This window comes from Corella eumyota, chromosome 6 (assembly GCF_963082875.1).
Source record: "Corella eumyota chromosome 6, kaCorEumy4.1, whole genome shotgun sequence".
NCBI classification, from domain to species: Eukaryota; Metazoa; Chordata; class Ascidiacea; order Phlebobranchia; family Corellidae; genus Corella; species Corella eumyota.
Window position 1 is genome coordinate 15,403,048 of NC_137495.1, and position 19,240 is coordinate 15,422,287.

The 19,240-nt window shown below is 34.6% G+C and overlaps 1 protein-coding gene across 1 annotated transcript; it reads left to right on the top strand.

Moving 5' to 3' along the window:
• Positions 1–1,478: 1,478 nt before the first annotated feature.
• On the top strand, positions 1,479–10,805 carry LOC145755005 (centriolar and ciliogenesis-associated protein HYSL1-like). Its single transcript, XM_082571199.1, has 10 exons — positions 1,479–1,739; positions 3,164–3,247; positions 3,357–3,406; positions 4,058–4,153; positions 4,232–4,392; positions 4,522–4,735; positions 6,187–6,235; positions 6,302–6,365; positions 9,688–9,802; positions 10,583–10,805. The coding sequence occupies exons 1-10, from the start codon at positions 1,640–1,642 to the stop codon at positions 10,712–10,714; spliced, it is 1,065 nt and encodes a 354-aa protein (XP_082427325.1). The 5' UTR covers positions 1,479–1,639; the 3' UTR covers positions 10,715–10,805.
• Positions 10,806–19,240: the final 8,435 nt, after the last annotated feature.

Here is a 19,240-nt window from a genome sequence, read left to right on the forward strand (position 1 = left end):
TTTATTTTGGTTTTTCGCGCATTGATAAAAGTAAATAATAAATTTGATATACAATTAATATTACAACAATGCGACGGGAAAAAATGACAAAATCAATTTAATGATTTAAAACATGTCAAAAGTATTAATGTTTACATGAAGATTTTAATTATTTTATGGCATGGTCACCAAACCCAGTATAGATTATATTATTAATAAATGCGATATATAAAATACATTTTACAAAATATACACCAAAAAAATAAAACTATAACAAAGGAGTGACGAAATAACAAAATAAAATTGTACGAAAAAAAAAGAAAGTTACGACACATTTGATTTATAATAGTAAAGCAATCACTGTCGATGGTAGTTACAGTGTAAAAAATAACTTAAAGAAAATAATAATTACATTTAATATAACCCAGTATGGCTCTAGTAGGAAAGCACGAACTGGTCACGATAAATTGCATGTGATAAAGGGACTAACCGAAATAAACCTACCTAAAGAAAGAACGTCCCAGAATGGCCTTTCACAACGTATATCACATACAACGCACAAAAATATTAAACAACCCACCAACTAGTGGGGGTTCACGTATATAGAGTAAGTAAATATTAATGTTTAAAACTAGTTAATAATAGAAAAGAAAGAGGAAACTTGATAAATTAAAATATATTACATTGATAGTTTAAAGAAAGATTGCATAATTAAGTTAAGTTTGTGACGCAAAGTGTTAGAGTAGCTGAATGAATAAGTAGCTTTGTATGGTCCAAATTATTTGTTCAGGGTGGTTGGAGGAATATGGTAAGGTTGGTGTTGCTTTTTGAAGTATATGGTCTGAGAGCCCAGTCTGAAAAAGCAAAAAAATTCTCGGCAGTAATAAGTTCTTAGTTAATGTATTTATAAGGATAATTTACTGGTAATTTATTGAAAACGATGCTACTTTGGTGTTTTGACACTGGGTTTGGCAAAATTTTAAAGGGTAATTAAGCAGAGGAGTTCTGGAATTGTAGCACACAGTGTAACAGAAAAAAAATATATAAAAAATACATAAAAAAAAACAAAAAAAAATATATATATTTATTGTGAGTACTTATGTGCAGTCAAGGAATAGTGCAATAATCTGACAGTCTGACAAATTGTCTGGCAGTCTGGGAGCTCTATTAGCGTTGTCCGCCAAGTTTATAAATGTTGAAAGGGTGGAATTTTTATTACCTTACCCTAATCTTCTCTTGTACATTTCGCCTTTTTTGAATTCAAATTAATGCTACTTGTTTAAACCGGCCAGTCTGGAAAGTAGGGCACTGTGCACGCACGAGATTTTTTTCATTAAAAAAATGCACGCCTGGAATTAGCGTTTTGCACGCCTGGTTTCTTAAAAAATTGGCAAGCGCAATACTGACGCCTAAAATCTGCTAACATATATCACGCGTGCACGCCTAGACCGGGAATTTTGTTATGCGTGCACGCACGAGATCTCGTCGGAAACTGCCCTACTTTCCAGGCTGGTAAACCGGCGGATGACGCTAATTGCTAATGGAGCTTCATTGTCTGTCTGTGTCTGAAAGTGAACCTTAAAGATGTTTTTAGTTTATCAGGGTTTTTATTTACTTTTTGGCAGCATAAATTTTAATTGATTTTAGTTTAAAATTTTTGATGGATACTTTAGAATTTTCGGAGGATGAAATAAAACGTCAACTTCAGTCGTTGGGTTATTTCAACGTTTCTGAAACACGAATGAAACAATTCAGAAAAGGTGATAAATATTTTGGATTACTTTTTACTTGAGTGCTACTTTAAAGCAACTTCAGAATTTAGATTTATTTTATATGTTTTCATAATACTTAAAAAATTTAAACTATTAAGGTTTAATTTACACATGGTCCTGGGTTCGATCCTCACTGCTCTTATGCTGTGGCGTACTTGAGTAAGGTTCTATAAACAGTATGAACTCTTGCTGAGTCAGCATTTAATCAGCAGCGTAATTATCGGGCAATTATAATCTATAATATCCCAAACAGCCACAGGCAACTCAAGACTGGGCCGGAGTAACTGATATTACTCTATGTTTAAGTCGCGCATTTGACTTTCCCACATCGAGGATAAAGATATATACAAAAAAAGCTAGATTAATTAACAAATATAATAATTGTTTATTATTATTTAGTTTACAATAAAAACCTTTAATTTTTGTTACAAAGTGATTCTGGTTAACTTATATAAATTTTCTACTACTGGTGGTTTATTAAATTCAAATGTTACGACTTGACGCCAACTAAATGAAGATCATACTAAACTAACATTCTAGATAAAAAAACTAACTTGTTAACTATTGTTAAGGAAATATTTTTGTTAAAATGCTATATTAAAGAGTTTTGCAATTTTGTAAGTGATGTATATAGCATGTTAGTATGGTTGAAACTGAATCATAAAATGGTTTTAGAACCTTTAAAAATGTCTGTGGTACTTTCAATTTAATTTTCAAAAATACTGAAAAATGATTAACATTAAAAACCAGGTTACCATGTTTTTTGTGTAACTTAGAAAGTACTAGTACTTTCTACGTCATCACAAACAGGGCTTCCCTTTTTTTTAAAAGTTAATTTTAATATTTTTAAAAGTTGTATAATTTAAAAAGTAGGTGAAATTATTTGCAGTTAAAACTATTTTTGTGATTAGTGACACCAACTTTATCAATTTTTGAGTAAAGTAATATCCTTAATATAAGACTTTAAATATTAGCTTTGTTATAATAACTTGAGCATAAAAGACCTATGCAGACAATAAACAAAATAACTAAGAATATTTATTTTTTTGTTGTTCTTATGAATGGCACCGAAAGTCCCATTTTTAAATGAGACTAAAAAAAAGCTCGCCGTCAAATTGTGTTAAAATTCATATTTTAATAGACCTCAAAAACTTAAGTCTTGGTAAGGTCGAAACCATGACCTAAACATCAATTATATAACTTTTATTACCCCAATCCAGTCTCGAGTTGCCTGTGGCAGTTTGGGATATTATAGAGATTATAATTGTCCAATTATTATGCTGCTGATTAAGTGCAGGCTCAGCAGAAGTTTTAACCGTATACAGTGCCTTACCTTAGGGAACTACTGCATGAGAGCAGTGGGGATTAGAACCTTTGTTTGTAAATTTCACATTTTTTTGAAATTTGTTTAGATTTGCACAAATTAATTGAACACGATCGATCCACTAGTGGGAGCTCTTGGTTCAACGGTGTTTCATCCCCCGGCACTAATTCTGGTAAAAATTTTAATTTTTTTTTTAAAACTACAGAAATTTTAAAATTTTACCAAATATTTAATAAAACTTTCTTTTGTATTTTATTTTATGTTGAAATAATTTTTTTTAGAAACGAGTGATTTCTCGAACAATTTCTCCAAATTTCAACCTCACATTCAAGTAAAAATTTTAAACTAAACCTTTTTTATTTTTTGTTTAACTTTTTTTTAATGCAAAGAGCAACTATTTAGTAAATAAATTATATTACCAAGTTAACAAAAAATCAGTTTTAATAATGACTGGTGCTACTTGTTTGTTAATAACACCCTTAATGCATAATTATAGGGTCCCCTAATACATGTGATGTGATCCATTTAAAAATATTCTATTTTGTATAGTTTATAGGTACGCAATTTTTAAGGCAAGTAAATAGGCAACGTGGTGTAGTGGTTAAAACACTTTTGACTTTACTACATGAGGTCCTGGGTTTGATCCTCACTGCTCTCATGTTGTAGTGCTCTTGAGTAAGGCGCTATAAACGACAAAAACTCTTGCTAAGCCAGCACTTAATCAGCAGCTTAATTATCGGACAATTATAATCAATAATATCCCAAACTGCCAAAGTCAACTCAAGACTGGGTCGGAGTAACTGGTGTTACTTTATGTTTAAGTCGCACATTCGACCCTACCACATCGAGGATAAATATATGTACAAATATCCCATTGGGGTAACAAATGTTACTCTATGTTTCCATATTGGCGATAAATTAATGTAAAAAAACTGACTTTGCAGTCTCTGAGTGAAATTTTAAATCCAATATTTTATTTTAGAGTAAAACTTGTGACATCACCTGTAAACAAGATGAACCAATCACGTCGCAGCCTTACTGGGTGAAGGAAAGGGAAAATAATTTTTCACTCAATTTGGTAAAAAATATTCACCAAAAAAATTTAATTTATTTTTAGTTTTATTTAAAATTCTAAAAATTTTGAAATATTTTTAAGCCCCAAACTGACAATCGAAGGTCAGCGACCCCAGAATGGACAGAGTTGACCTCCAATGACCCCGTGACCTCAGAGGATACCTCAAGTGACGCTGTGAACCCTGAAATAACCCCAAGGTCAAATGTTCCTGGAAAGGTCATAACGAAAAGAAAAGTTTTACGGTAAACGTTGTTTTGTTTTTAATAATTTTTTTTTAAATTGATTTGAAATAAAGTTTACAAACTTTCTATTTTTTGTTTATCCTCAAAAATTATTTTTATTTTTTTTTAATACATTTTTTTTATTTTTAGGAAAGAAGTTGACGGTACACCTCGAATTTACGACGAGTCGTTAATGGAAGATCCTGCCACTAGGAGTCAGTATAGAGGCCATGATCTTTCTTTAGATCAAGGTCACGATTTTTCAACTCGAGGTCATGAAAGGTCATTCGATGACCTTGACCCAAGGTTAAATCGAGTTCGAAATTATGATTTACCTGCAAGACCACATACAGCTAAACCAACGGTAAATACTTTTTTAAAAATCAATGGTAAATACTCTTTTGTTAACAACCAGCAAGTACTATTGGGTTCAATTTCCACTGCTGGCATTTTGTAGCATTCATGTAAGATCTAAGATCCTGAGTTTGATTCCCATTGCTGGAATTTTGTAGCATTCATGTAAGACCTGAAATCCTGGGTTTGATTCCCACTGATGGCATGTTTTAGCATCCTTAAGACCTGAGATCCTGTGTTTGATTCCCACTGCTGGCATGTTGTTACATTCTTAAGTAAGACCCGAGATCCTGGGTTTGATTCCCACTGCTGGCATGTTTTAGCATCCTTAAGACCTGAGATCCTGGGTTTGATTCCCACTGCTGGCATGTTGTTACATTCTTAAGTAAGACCTGAGATCCTGGGTTTGATTCCCACTGCTGGCATGTTGTAGCATCCTTAAGTAAGACCTGTGGTCCTGGGTTCGATTTCCACTGCTGGCATGTTGTAGCATTCTTAAGTAAGACCTGAAATCCTGGGTTTGATTCCCACTGCTGGCATGTTGTAGCATCTTTAAGTAAGACATGAGATCCGGGGTTTGATTCCCACTGCTGGCATGTCGTAGCATCTTTAAGTAAAACATGAGATCCGGGGTTTGATTCCCACTGCTGGCATGTTGTAGCATTCTTAAGTAAGACCTGAAATCCTGGGTTTGATTCTCACTGCTGGCATATTGTAGCATTCGTGTAAGGCCTTACATCCCGGGTTTGATTCCCACTGCTGGCATGTTATAGCATTCGTGTAAGGCCTGAGATCCTGGGTTTGATTCCCACTACTGGCATGTTATAGCATCTTTAAGTAAGACCTAAGATCCTGGGTTCGATTCCCACTGCTGGCATTTTGTAGCATTCGTGTAAGACCTAAGATCCTGGGTTTGATTCCCACTGCCGGCATTTTGTAGCATTCGTGTAAGGCCTAGGATCCTGGGTTTGATTCCCACTGCTGGCATTTTGTAGCATTCGTGTAAGACCTGAGATCCTGGGTTTGATTCCCATTGCTGGCATTTTGTAGCATTCGTGTAAGGCCTAAGATCCTGGGTTTGATTCCCATTGCTGGCATTTTGTAGCATTCGTGTAAGGCCTAAGATCCTGGGTTTGATTCCCACTGCTGGCATTTTGTAGCATTCGTGTAAGACCTGAGATCCTGGGTTTGATTCCCACTGCTGGCATTTTGTAGCATTCCTAAGTAAGGCCTGAGATCCTGGGTTTGATTCCCACTGCTGGCATGTTGTAGCATCCTTAAGTAACCTGAGATCCTTGGTTTGATTCTCACTGCTGGCATATTGTAGGATTTGTGTAAGGCCTGAGATCCTGGGTTTGATTCCCACTGCTGGCATTTTGTAGCATCCTTATGTAAGACCTATAATCCTGGGTTTAGAGTGAGCTTACTTTATGTTACTTAACAGTAAATATATTTTTTTAGTACAAACGAAATGAAAATTCCTTCCAAAGTAAAGACCAACTCCCCTCTTGTAAGTTAAATAAAATTTGTTTTAAGTAAATATTTGTTGATGTTTTAAACAATATATTGTTGGCAGACATAAGATCAAATAACTGTCATCCACATACAAGGAATATTGTGAAAACTGATCCAGTGAACAAGTAAGTTTATTTTCAATATTAAGATTATTTTGTCATATTTATTTATCCTCAATGTGGGAAGGTCGAATGCAACCCAGTTTTGATTTAACTTTAGCAGTTTGGGATATTATAGAGAAGATAATTGCCCAGTAATTATGCTGCTTATTAAGTGTTGGCTCAGCAAGAGTTTATACCGTTTATAGCACCTTACTCAAGGGCGCCACTGCATGAGAGCAGTGGGAATTAAACTTAGGACCTCATGTCGAAAGATCAAGTGTTTTCACCACTACACCACACTGCCCCTGAAGCTTGGCCCTTAAAGCTTAGGCTAACATTGAGCAAATTTTAATATATTTGATCTAATGTAAGAAACGTTATTTTAATTATCAGATAAATTTTAAAGTATTTCTGATGTGTTAAATAAAATTTAAGTTTAGTAGCAGAGTGGGTAAAATTAATAATTCCTGCAACTTGAACCCAGTATAACCCTCTTTTTTATTAAGTCGATTTCTGTCGTTTACCAAAAACCTTTTGCCCTAAAAATGCCATTTAATAATCCTCCTGGGGGAATACCCTTTTCTGACTAATTTTAATCAAATTTTTAATAAAATGTCAGCTTTAGGAATATGTCAATTGAGTAAAAATAGTTCTTGGGCAAATACCATTACTGAATTATTATTCAAATACCATTACTATATCATTACTGAATTATTATTCAAATACCATTACTATATCATTACTGAATTATTATTCAAATACCATTACTATATCATTACTGAATTATTATTCAAATACCATTACTATATCATTACTGAATTATTATTCAAATACCATTACTATATCATTACTGAATTATTATTCAAATACCATTACTATATCATTACTGAATTATTATTCAAATACCATTACTATATCATTACTGAATTATTATTCAAATACCATTACTATATCATTACTGAATTATTATTCAAATACCATTACTATATCATTACTGAATTATTATTCAAATACCATTACTATATCATTACTGAATTATTATTCAAATACCATTACTATATCATTACTGAATTATTATTCAAATACCATTACTATATCATTACTGAATTATTATTCAAATACCATTACTATATCATTACTGAATTATTATTCAAATACCATTACTATATCATTACTGAATTATTATTCAAATACCATTACTATATCATTACTGAATTATTATTCAAATACCATTACTATATCATTACTGAATTATTATTCAAATACCATTACTATATCATTACTGAATTATTATTCAAATACCATTACTATATCATTACTGAATTATTATTCAAATACCATTACTATATCATTACTGAATTATTATTCAAATACCATTACTATATCATTACTGAATTATTATTCAAATACCATTACTATATCATTACTGAATTATTATTCAAATACCATTACTATATCATTACTGAATTATTATTCAAATACCATTACTATATCATTACTGAATTATTATTCAAATACCATTACTATATCATTACTGAATTATTATTCAAATACCATTACTATATCATTACTGAATTATTATTCAAATACCATTACTATATCATTACTGAATTATTATTCAAATACCATTACTATATCATTACTGAATTATTATTCAAATACCATTACTATATCATTACTGAATTATTATTCAAATACCATTACTATATCATTACTGAATTATTATTCAAATACCATTACTATATCATTACTGAATTATTATTCAAATACCATTACTATATCATTACTGAATTATTATTCAAATACCATTACTATATCATTACTGAATTATTATTCAAATACCATTACTATATCATTACTGAATTATTATTCAAATACCATTACTATATCATTACTGAATTATTATTCAAATACCATTACTATATCATTACTGAATTATTATTCAAATACCATTACTATATCATTACTGAATTATTATTCAAATACCATTACTATATCATTACTGAATTATTATTCAAATACCATTACTATATCATTACTGAATTATTATTCAAATACCATTACTATATCATTACTGAATTATTATTCAAATACCATTACTATATCATTACTGAATTATTATTCAAATACCATTACTATATCATTACTGAATTATTATTCAAATACCATTACTATATCATTACTGAATTATTATTCAAATACCATTACTATATCATTACTGAATTATTATTCAAATACCATTACTATATCATTACTGAATTATTATTCAAATACCATTACTATATCATTACTGAATTATTATTCAAATACCATTACTATATCATTACTGAATTATTATTCAAATACCATTACTATACCATTACTGAATTATTATTCAAATACCATTACTATATCATTACTGAATTATTATTCAAATACCATTACTATATCATTACTGAATTATTATTCAAATACCATTACTATATCATTACTGAATTATTATTCAAATACCATTACTATATCATTACTGAATTATTATTCAAATACCATTACTATATCATTACTGAATTATTATTCAAATACCATTACTATATCATTACTGAATTATTATTCAAATACCATTACTATATCATTACTGAATTATTATTCAAATACCATTACTATATCATTACTGAATTATTATTCAAATACCATTACTATATCATTACTGAATTATTATTCAAATACCATTACTATATCATTACTGAATTATTATTCAAATACCATTACTATATCATTACTGAATTATTATTCAAATACCATTACTATATCATTACTGAATTATTATTCAAATACCATTACTATATCATTACTGAATTATTATTCAAATACCATTACTATATCATTACTGAATTATTATTCAAATACCATTACTATATCATTACTGAATTATTATTCAAATACCATTACTATATCATTACTGAATTATTATTCAAATACCATTACTATATCATTACTGAATTATTATTCAAATACCATTACTATACCATTACTGAATTATTATTCAAATACCATTACTATATCATTACTGAATTATTATTCAAATACCATTACTATATCATTACTGAATTATTATTCAAATACCATTACTATATCATTACTGAATTATTATTCAAATACCATTACTATATCATTACTGAATTATTATTCAAATACCATTACTATACCATTACTGAATTATTATTCAAATACCATTACTATATCATTACTGAATTATTATTCAAATACCATTACTATATCATTACTGAATTATTATTTATCTCATTATAAACATGTTATTAACTGTTGTTAAAAGTCGAAATTTCTTACCCAAACTTAATTTGAGCAGATATCACGATTATAAGGAAAGTTGGAGTACTAAGCGAGCTCCGGGTGAGAAAACTCATCACGAGTTGAGATGGGAGATCAAAGCTCAGATGATGATCAAGGAAGAACCTGCTCCGGTAATTATTTTATCTTTGCTATCAAGAGTTCGATTCCCACTGCTGGCATGTTGTAGGATCCTTAAGTAAGACCTGAGGTTCTAGGTTTAATTCCCACTGCTGGCATGTTGTTGCATCCTTGAGTAAGACTAAGATCCTTGGTTTGATTCTCACTGCTGGCATGTTGCAACATCTTTAAGTAAGGCCTGAGATCTTGGGTTTGATTCCCACTGCTGGCATGTTGTTGCATCCTTGAGTAAGACTAAGATCCTTGGTTTGATTCTCACTGCTGGCATGTTGTAGCATCCTTAAGTAAGACCTTAAATCTTGGGTCTGATTTCTACTGCTGGCATGTTGTAGCATTCGTGTAAGAGCTGAAATCCTGGGTTTGATTACCACTGCTGGCATTTTGTAGCATTCTTAAGTAAAACCTGAGATCCTGCGTTTGATTCCTACTGCTGGCATGTTGTAGCATCCTTAAGTAAGACCTTAAATCTTGGGTTTGATTTCTACTGCTGGCATGTTGTAGCATTCGTGTAAGAGCTGAAATCCTGGGTTTGATTCCCACTGCTGGTATGTTGTAGCATTCTTAAGTAAAACCCGAGATCCTGGGTTTGATTCCCACTGCTGGCATGTTGTAACATTCTTAAGTAAGACCTTAAATCTTGGGTTTGATTTCTACTGCTGGCATGTTGTAGCATTCTTAAGTAAGACCTAAGATTATGGGTTTAATTCCCACTGCTAGCATGTCATTTAAGTAGAGGCACGAACCGTAAATTTAAACATAAAACTTGAATTTAGAAACCACAGCGAGTATATATCCCTAACAGTTATGTTGTGCCAACGAGTAAAAAGCGGTCAGCTCTTAGATGGGAGGTCCGACATGCAATGGCCAATGGAACCAACATTCCTTCAACTTATAATATTTATTGATCTTTGTGTTTTTAGAAACTTTTTATCTTGTAGTTGTTTAATATGATTTGAAATATATCAATTTTTAGTGAACAATGTTGTGTTGTTTACATGCCCGATTGCTTTTTTTTTACTTTTCGAATATTAGAATCACTTAATAGAATAATGTAAGTGATAATTTTTTTTTATTATCAGATTTCAAGATATCGAAGGTCGTGAGTACATTTGCTGGCTGACAGATAAATAACCTTTTTTAAGCCGTTTTTGATAGCAATATTTTTGCGTATTCCAATTTATATAGTGTTTTTATTTAAGTATAATGTTATTGAATCGTAACAAAACAAGATTATATTGTCAAAGTTTTTATTTATCCTCGATGTGGGAAGGTCGAAGCGCGACTTAAACATAGAGTAACATCAGCTACTCCGACACAGTCTCGAGTTGCCTGTGGCAGTTTGGAATATTATTGATTATAATTGCCCGACAAACTGCCGATTAAGTGCTGGCTTAACAGAAGTTTATAGCGTCTTACTCAAGGGCGCTAGAGCATGAGAGCAGTGGGGATTGAACCCACTATCTCATGTGATGTAGCAAGTGTTCTTACCACTACAACACGCTGCCGGTTAACAGTCAGAAACTATGGACAATGTCTCGCAAACATTTATAGAAACAAACAACTCCACTAAATGTTAACAAATAAAAGTATAGTTGTTAGAACAATATCAGGTATATTTTAAATAAAAGGTTTTTTACATTTGTTTTTAAATAACGCAGTACTATGAGTAGCAAACCAAAAAAACAATTTTTAAAACAAACTAACTATTTTTTAGCTATTTTGTATTTTTTATTTGTTAAATAAATATTTCAAAATTATAAGAATGAAAATTAAATTATTAAATAAATTTGTTGTAAAATCATTGTCTTTAAAAAATGAAATAAATGTAAATATTCAAAGTTATCGGTTCCAGCACAAAAGCGTGTTTGTGCTAATTACTCGTTTTTGATTTACTGTTGTGTACTAAATGTTTAAGGTCCAGTAATCAGTGCTCGAAGCGCTCCAGAATTTTAACGTCTAAAAAAGCAACCTAGTTTTGCAAACACGTGGTTGGTTTGGTTACAAGATTCGGCCGCCATTGTTTTTCAATATTGCAGTGTTTAAAGTCAGTAAAATAAAGTTATTAGAGTAAGTAGGGACCTCTTTAGTTTAGTTTTTGTATTATAATTGAGTTAACATATAACCAACAGTTTAACACATTCCATAACAGCTTTTTAAACAACAGCGGATGAATACATTTGGTGTGGTGAGGTTTTTTACGTCATGATCAGTTTGGAGCGTGGCGGATGAATACCAGATATAGTCGTTGTAGCGAGTTTTGGTTTAAGTTTAACTTAACTTGTCGATTCAGAGCTCAGTTTTTTCTTGCGGTTGTAGAAATCGGCCATCTTGATTACACTAGAACTTGAACAAGAACTTTATGAAAATAAAAGGTTTAGTTTATTAGTCATTAAGCAATAGTAACACAGTTTAATATTATTTATGTTTGTTGATATTTATAATATTATCTTTGATCGATGTTTCGACGGAGCGGACTTCAACAAATTATGTTAAGTAGATTCATTTTTGTATAGTTGTACAAATTATTTAAACTTATATAAAGTTTGTATGGTGTTATTGATCTGAATATGCAACGGGTTAGGGGTAGGAACGCGCGCGTGTCGACACTCGTTATTTTAATGTCTGGCGTTTAAACAGTCCGCATATTCAGAACACGACACCATTTTAAAAGTGTATAAATAACTAGATAATACCTAATTAGACATAGATAACTGCCCCTTGTTTTATTTAAAGAATTCTGATGACGACCTCGCGGAGCCGGAGGATCTGATGACAATCTTCTGAGGAACAAGGGGTGATGTTGATCTTTTACTTAAACAATACTTAAACAGCAGCTTAATCATTGGGCAATTAAAATTTTATAATATCCCAAACTGTCACAGGCAACTCGAGACTGGGTCAGGGTAACTGATGTTACTCTTATGTTTAAGTTGCGCATTCGACTTTCCCACATCGAGGATAAAGATATATACGAAAAAAATTTAAAAACATAGTTTAGTTATATTTTTGTATTTAAGTTTTATTCTGACTGTTTATATTTTAGAATTCAAATTAATTTTTAAGAAAAATAAACTCAACTCATAATTTTTGTATTTTTATTGAAACTTTTTTGCTTTACAGAAAAATAAACAATTTGTAACCAATGTTGTCTAATATTATGACATCATAACCAGGATCATCTTTTCTGAAAATATATATCGAAACAACTTTGTGGTTGATTCATCGATGGAACACTCACTTACAACCCCCCTTTCTCAGGGGTGGGGGGCGTCCCTTCTTTTAAAAGGGGGCTTGGTTGGGTAAACTCTGTATAAGGTTTCTGTAAAGTTGGGGTTGGTTGGTGATGGGGGACCAGTGTGGAGGGGGACCTTGAAAGGTAAAGTTTTTTTCTTAAAAATATTTTTTTCAAACTTTTGTAATTGTTTATCCTCGATGTGGGAAGGTTGAATGCACGACCTAAACATAAAATAGCATCAGTTACCTTGACCCAGTCTCAAGTTGCCTGTGGCAGTTTGGGATAATATACAGATTATAATTGCCCAGTAATTATGCTGCTGATTAAGTGCTGGCCCAGCAGGAGTTTATAGTGCCTTACTCAAGAGCGCTACAGCATGAGATCAGTGGGGATTGAACCAACGACCTCATGTGTGGTGTAGCAAGTGTTCTTAGCAGATTCATGGTGACTTGTTTACCTTTAGTTTTACCTCAATATTAGTAAAAAAGGATTTCAAAATTTTGTAACGAATAATAATTTTTTTTTTCAGGCTGACACCATCAAAAATTTATAACTTTTTAAAATATTTCCTTTCACCCCCCCACTAACATTGCCCACCCACCCTCTTTATTTGACCCGCCCTGCTGACGTCGACTCGTTCCACACTAAACAAGGTGTCAATCTAGAACTCCCAATAATGGATTTTCTGTGACGTCATAATAATTTTGGTAAAACCCAAAAAAACTCAGCTAAAATCCAACGTTACGAGGACAATGCGATATTCTACTTTTGATGACGTCAACAGCATGGTGTAGTGGTCAGATCAAGGTCGTGGGTTCAATCCCCACTGATCTCATGATGTAGCGCCCTTAAGTAAGGCACTATAAACGGTATAAACTCCTGCTGAGCCAGCACTTAATCAGCAGCATAATTATCGGGCAACTATATTCTCAATAATATCCCAAACTGCCACAGACAACTCGAGACGGGGGGTTTTTATGCGGGGGATTTTTTGGACTATATTTTTTGTGCGTTAAATGTATATTTTAATAATCTTTGTGTTTTTTGATTAATTAATTAAAAAAATTAAAAAATAATTAATTAAAAAAAAAATTTATTAAAAAAACTAGTTAGTGTAAATTAACGTTTTTAATTGTAGTTTTTATTTGAATAAATATACCTATATGACATCACAATGCTTGATATTAACTCGGTGAAAATCATTTGAAAATATTTTTTTTCTTCTGTTTTAAAACAAAAAGGGCAGAAGAAAAATGAACAAAATGTAAGTTAAATATTTATAATAAACATGAATTTTTTGTGTAAGTGGATATTACAGTTTAAGTCCTACTAGCTCTGGTGCGTATAAAAGCAATTCTTTGTAGTGAGTTGCTGATATTTAGATTTCTACGTTTAAAATCATTTAAATTTTAATTAAAAGTTTAAATTATTGGTCTAATTTAGTTAGAACATTATTCGCCCTTTAGCCTGGCGTTTACTGATAGCTTAAACACACTAAAATATTTTGGGTTCGAGCCGCACCAATGCCACATTATTTGCCCTTAAGCCTGGCGTTTACAGATAGCTTAAACACACTAAAATATTTTGGGTTCGAGCCGCGCCAATGCCACATTATTTGCCTTTGAGCACGGCGTTTACAGATAGCTTAAACACACCAAAAGGTTTCGGGTTCGAGCCGCACCAATGCCACATTATTTGCCCTTAAGCTAGGCGTTTACAGATAGCTTAAACACACCAAAAGGTTTCGGGTTCGAGCCGCACCAATGCCACATTATTGGCTATTAAGCTAGGCGTTTACAGATAGCTTAAACACACTAAAAGGTTTCGGGTTCGAGCCGCACCAATGCCACATTATTTGCCCTTAAGTCTGGCGTTTACAGATAGCTTAAACACACCAAAAGGTTTCGGGTTCGAGCCGCACCAATGCCACATTATTTGCCCTTAAGCCTGGCGTTTACAGATAGCTTAAACACACTAAAATATTTTGGGTTCGAGCCGCACCAATGCCACATTATTTGCCTTTGAGCTTGGCGTTTACAGATAGCTTAAACACACCAAAAGGTTTCGGGTTCGAGCCGCACCAATGCCACATTATTCACCCTTAAGCCTGGCGTTTACAGATAGCTTAAACACACTAAAATATTTTGGGTTCGAGCCGCACCAATGCCACATTATTTGCCTTTGAGCTTGGCGTTTACAGATAGCTTAAACACACCAAAAGGTTTCGGGTTCGAGCCGCACCAATGCCACATTATTTGCCCTTAAGCTAGGCGTTTACAGATAGCTTAAACACACCAAAAGGTTTCGGGTTCGAGCCGCACCAATGCCACATTATTTGCCTTTGAGCTTGGCGTTTACAGATAGCTTAAACACACCAAAAGGTTTCGGGTTCGAGCCGCACCAATGCCACATTATTCACCCTTAAGCCTGGCGTTTACAGATAGCTTAAACACACTAAAATATTTTGGGTTCGAGCCGCACCAATGCCACATTATTTGCCTTTGAGCTTGGCGTTTACAGATAGCTTAAACACACCAAAAGGTTTCGGGTTCGAGCCGCACCAATGCCACATTATTTGCCCTTAAGCTAGGCGTTTACAGATAGCTTAAACACACCAAAAGGTTTCGGGTTCGAGCCGCACCAATGCCACATTATTTGCCCTTAAGCCTGGCGTTTACAGATAGCTTAAACACACCAAAAGGTTTCGGGTTCGAGCTGCACCAATGCCACATTATTTGCCCTTAAGCTAGGCGTTTACAGATAGCTTAAACACACCAAAAGGTTTCGGGTTCGAGCCGCACCAATGCCACATTATTTGTCCTTAAGCCCGGCGTTTACAGATAGCTTAAACACACTAAAAGGTTTGGGTTCGAGCTGCACCAATGCCACACTATTCGCCCTTAAGCCAGGTGTTTACAGATAGCTTAAACACACCAAAAGGTTTCGGGTTAGAGCCGCACCAATGCCACACTATTCGCCCTTAAGTCTGGCGTTTACAGATAGCTTAAACACACTAAAAGGTTTCGGGTTCGAGCCGCACCAATGCCCCATTAATTGCCCTTAAGCTTGGCGTTTACAGATAGCTTAAACACACCAAAAGGTTTCGGGTTCGAGCCGCACCAATGCCCCATTAATTGCCCTTAAGCTTGGCGTTTACAGATAGCTTAAACACACCAAAAGGTTTCGGGTTCGAGCCGCACCAATGCCGCATTATTTGCCCTTAAGCCTGGCGTTTACAGATAGCTTAAACACACTAAAAGGTTTCGGGTTCGAGCCGCACCAATGCCACACTATTTGCCCTTGAGTCTGGCGTTTACAGATAGCTTAAACACACCAAAAGGTTTCGGGTTAGAGCCGCACCAATGTCACACTATTTGCCCTTGAGCACGGCATTTACAGATAGCTTAATCACACCAAAAGGTTTCGGTTTGAGCCGCACCAATGCCACACTATTCGCCCTTAAGTCTGGCGTTTACAGATAGCTTAAACACACTAAAAGGTTTCGGGTTCGAGCCGCACCAATGCCACACTATTTGTCCTTAAGCTTGGCGTTTACAGATAGCTTAAACACACCAAAAGGTTTCGGGTTCGAGCCGCACCAATGCCGCATTATTTGCCTTTAAGCTTGGCGTTTACAGATAGCTTAAACACACCTAAATGTTTTGGGTTCGAGCCGCACCAATGCCACACTATTCGCCCTTAAGTCTGGCGTTTACAGATAGCTTAAACACACTAAAAGGTTTCGGGTTCGAGCCACACCAATGCCACACTATTTGTCCTTAGGCTTGGCGTTTACAGATAGCTTAAACACACCAAAAGGTTTCGGGTTCGAGCCGCACCAATGCCACACTATTCGCCCTTAAGTCTGGCGTTTACAGATAGCTTAAACACACCTAAATGTTTTGGGTTCGAGCCGCACCAATGCCACACTATTCGCCCTTAAGTCTGGCGTTTACAGATAGCTTAAACACACTAAAAGGTTTCGGGTTCGAGCCGCACCAATGCCACACTATTCGCCCTTAAGTCTGGCGTTTACAGATAGCTGAAACACACTAAAAGGTTTCGGGTTCGAGCCGCACCAATGTCACACTATTTGCCCTTGAGCCCGGCGTTTACAGATAGCTTAACACACTAAAAGGTTTCGGGTTCGAGCCGCACCAATGCCACACTATTCGCCCTTAAGTCTGGCGTTTACAGATAGCTTAAACACACTAAAAGGTTTCGGGTTCGAGCCGCACCAATGCCACACTATTTGTCCTTAAGCTTGGCGTTTACAGATAGCTTAAACACACCAAAAGGTTTCGGGTTCGAGCCGCACCAATGCCGCATTATTTGCCCTTAAGCTAGGCGTTTACAGATAGCTTAAACACACCAAAAGGTTTCGGGTTCGAGCCGCACCAATGCCCCATTAATTGCCCTTAAGCTTGGCGTTTACAGATAGCTTAAACACACCAAAAGGTTTCGGGTTCGAGCCGCACCAATGCCACATTATTCGCCCTTAAGACTTGCGTTTACAGATAGCTTAAACACACCAAAAGGTTTCGGGTTCGAGCCGCACCAATGCCACATTATTCGCCCTTAAGACCTGCGTTTACAGATAGCTTAAACACACCGAAAGGTTTCGGGTTCGAGCCGCACCAATGCCGCATTATTTGCCCTTAAGCTTGGCGTTTACAGATAGCTTAAACACACCAAAAGGTTTCGGGTTTGAGCCGCACCAATGCCGCATTATTTGCCCTTAAGCTTGGCGTTTACAGATAGCTTAAACACACCAAAAGGTTTCGGGTTCGAGCCGCACCAATGCCACATTATTCGCCCTTTAAGACCTGCGTTTACAGATAGCTTAAACACACCAAAAGGTTTCGGATTCGAGCCGCACTAATGCCACATTATTCGCCCTTTAAGACCTGCGTTTACAGATAGCTTAAACACACCGAAAGGTTTCGGGTTCGAGCCGCACCAATGCCGCATTATTTGCCCTTAAGCTTGGCGTTTACAGATAGCTTAAACACACCAAAAGGTTTCGGGTTTGAGCCGCACCAATGCCGCATTATTTGCCCTTAAGCTTGGCGTTTACAGATAGCTTAAACACACCAAAAGGTTTCGGGTTCGAGCCGCACCAATGCCACATTATTCGCCCTTTAAGACCTGCGTTTACAGATAGCTTAAACACACCAAAAGGTTTCGGATTCGAGCCGCACTAATGCCACATTATTCGCCCTTAAGACCTGCGTTTACATATAAGGACCGAAGAACGAAACTTAGTGCAATTTATTTTGGCACATTGAAAAAATAACAAAATGTAAGCAAAAGCATAAAAAAGTCGAAAAATTGAAAAATTGTTTTTGAATTTAGGGCTGATGACGTCACTCCGTGTTTATTGGAGCGTAAAGTTGGGTTCACAGATTTAAGAATTGATTTTAAAGAAGGACAAAATGAAAATCGGCCATTAATTAAAAATAATAAAAACTCTCGAAAGGTAAGTTCTTAATATTTAACCGAGAGGTCATTAGTTCGATTCCTACTGCCCCCATGTTGTAGCGTCTTTAAGTTAGTTGCTTAAAACGATATTAACCATTGCTAAAATAAAACAATTAGCAGCTTATAATTATCAGGCAATTATAATTTTTAATATCCCAAACCGTTGAAGGCAACTTGAGACTGGGTCGGTTTTGTATATTTTTTTATCCTCGATGTGAGAAGGTCAACTTCACGACCTAAACATAGAGTAACATCATTTACTCGAACCCAGTCTCAAGTTGCCTGTGACAGTTTGGGATATTATAAATTACAATAAGCCGATAATTAAGCTGCTAATTAAGTGCTGGCTCAGCAGGAGTTCACACCCTTTATATAGCGCCTTACTTAAGGGCGCTACAGCATGAGAGCAGTGGGGATTGAACCCACGACCTCATATATGGTGTAGCAAGTGTTCTTACCACTACACCACGCTGCCAGTAATATGTTGCGCATTCGACCTTCAGTGGGGATTGAACCCACGACCTCATATATGGTGTAGCAAGTGTACACCACGCTGCCAGTAATATGTTGCGCATTCGACCTTCTCGCATCGAGGATAAATCAATTAAAAAAATATAAACTCGTTGTAAGGCGATACAAAGAAATTTCTGTCAAACTAATTAATTGACAAAAAATGATAACATTACAATATTCAAAAGTAAAAATACTAAGGCAA

Bases quoted from the DNA above. Each gene is read 5' to 3' on its own strand.
- LOC145755005 (XM_082571199.1), top strand. From the start codon at position 1,640: ATGGATACTTTAGAATTTTCGGAGGATGAAATAAAACGTCAACTTCAG. The intron at 3,407-4,057 runs GTAAAAATTTTA...ATTTTATTTTAG, and splicing joins AATTTCAACCTCACATTCAA to AGTAAAACTTGTGACATCAC. The intron at 4,736-6,186 runs GTAAATACTTTT...ATATTTTTTTAG, and splicing joins CACATACAGCTAAACCAACG to TACAAACGAAATGAAAATTC.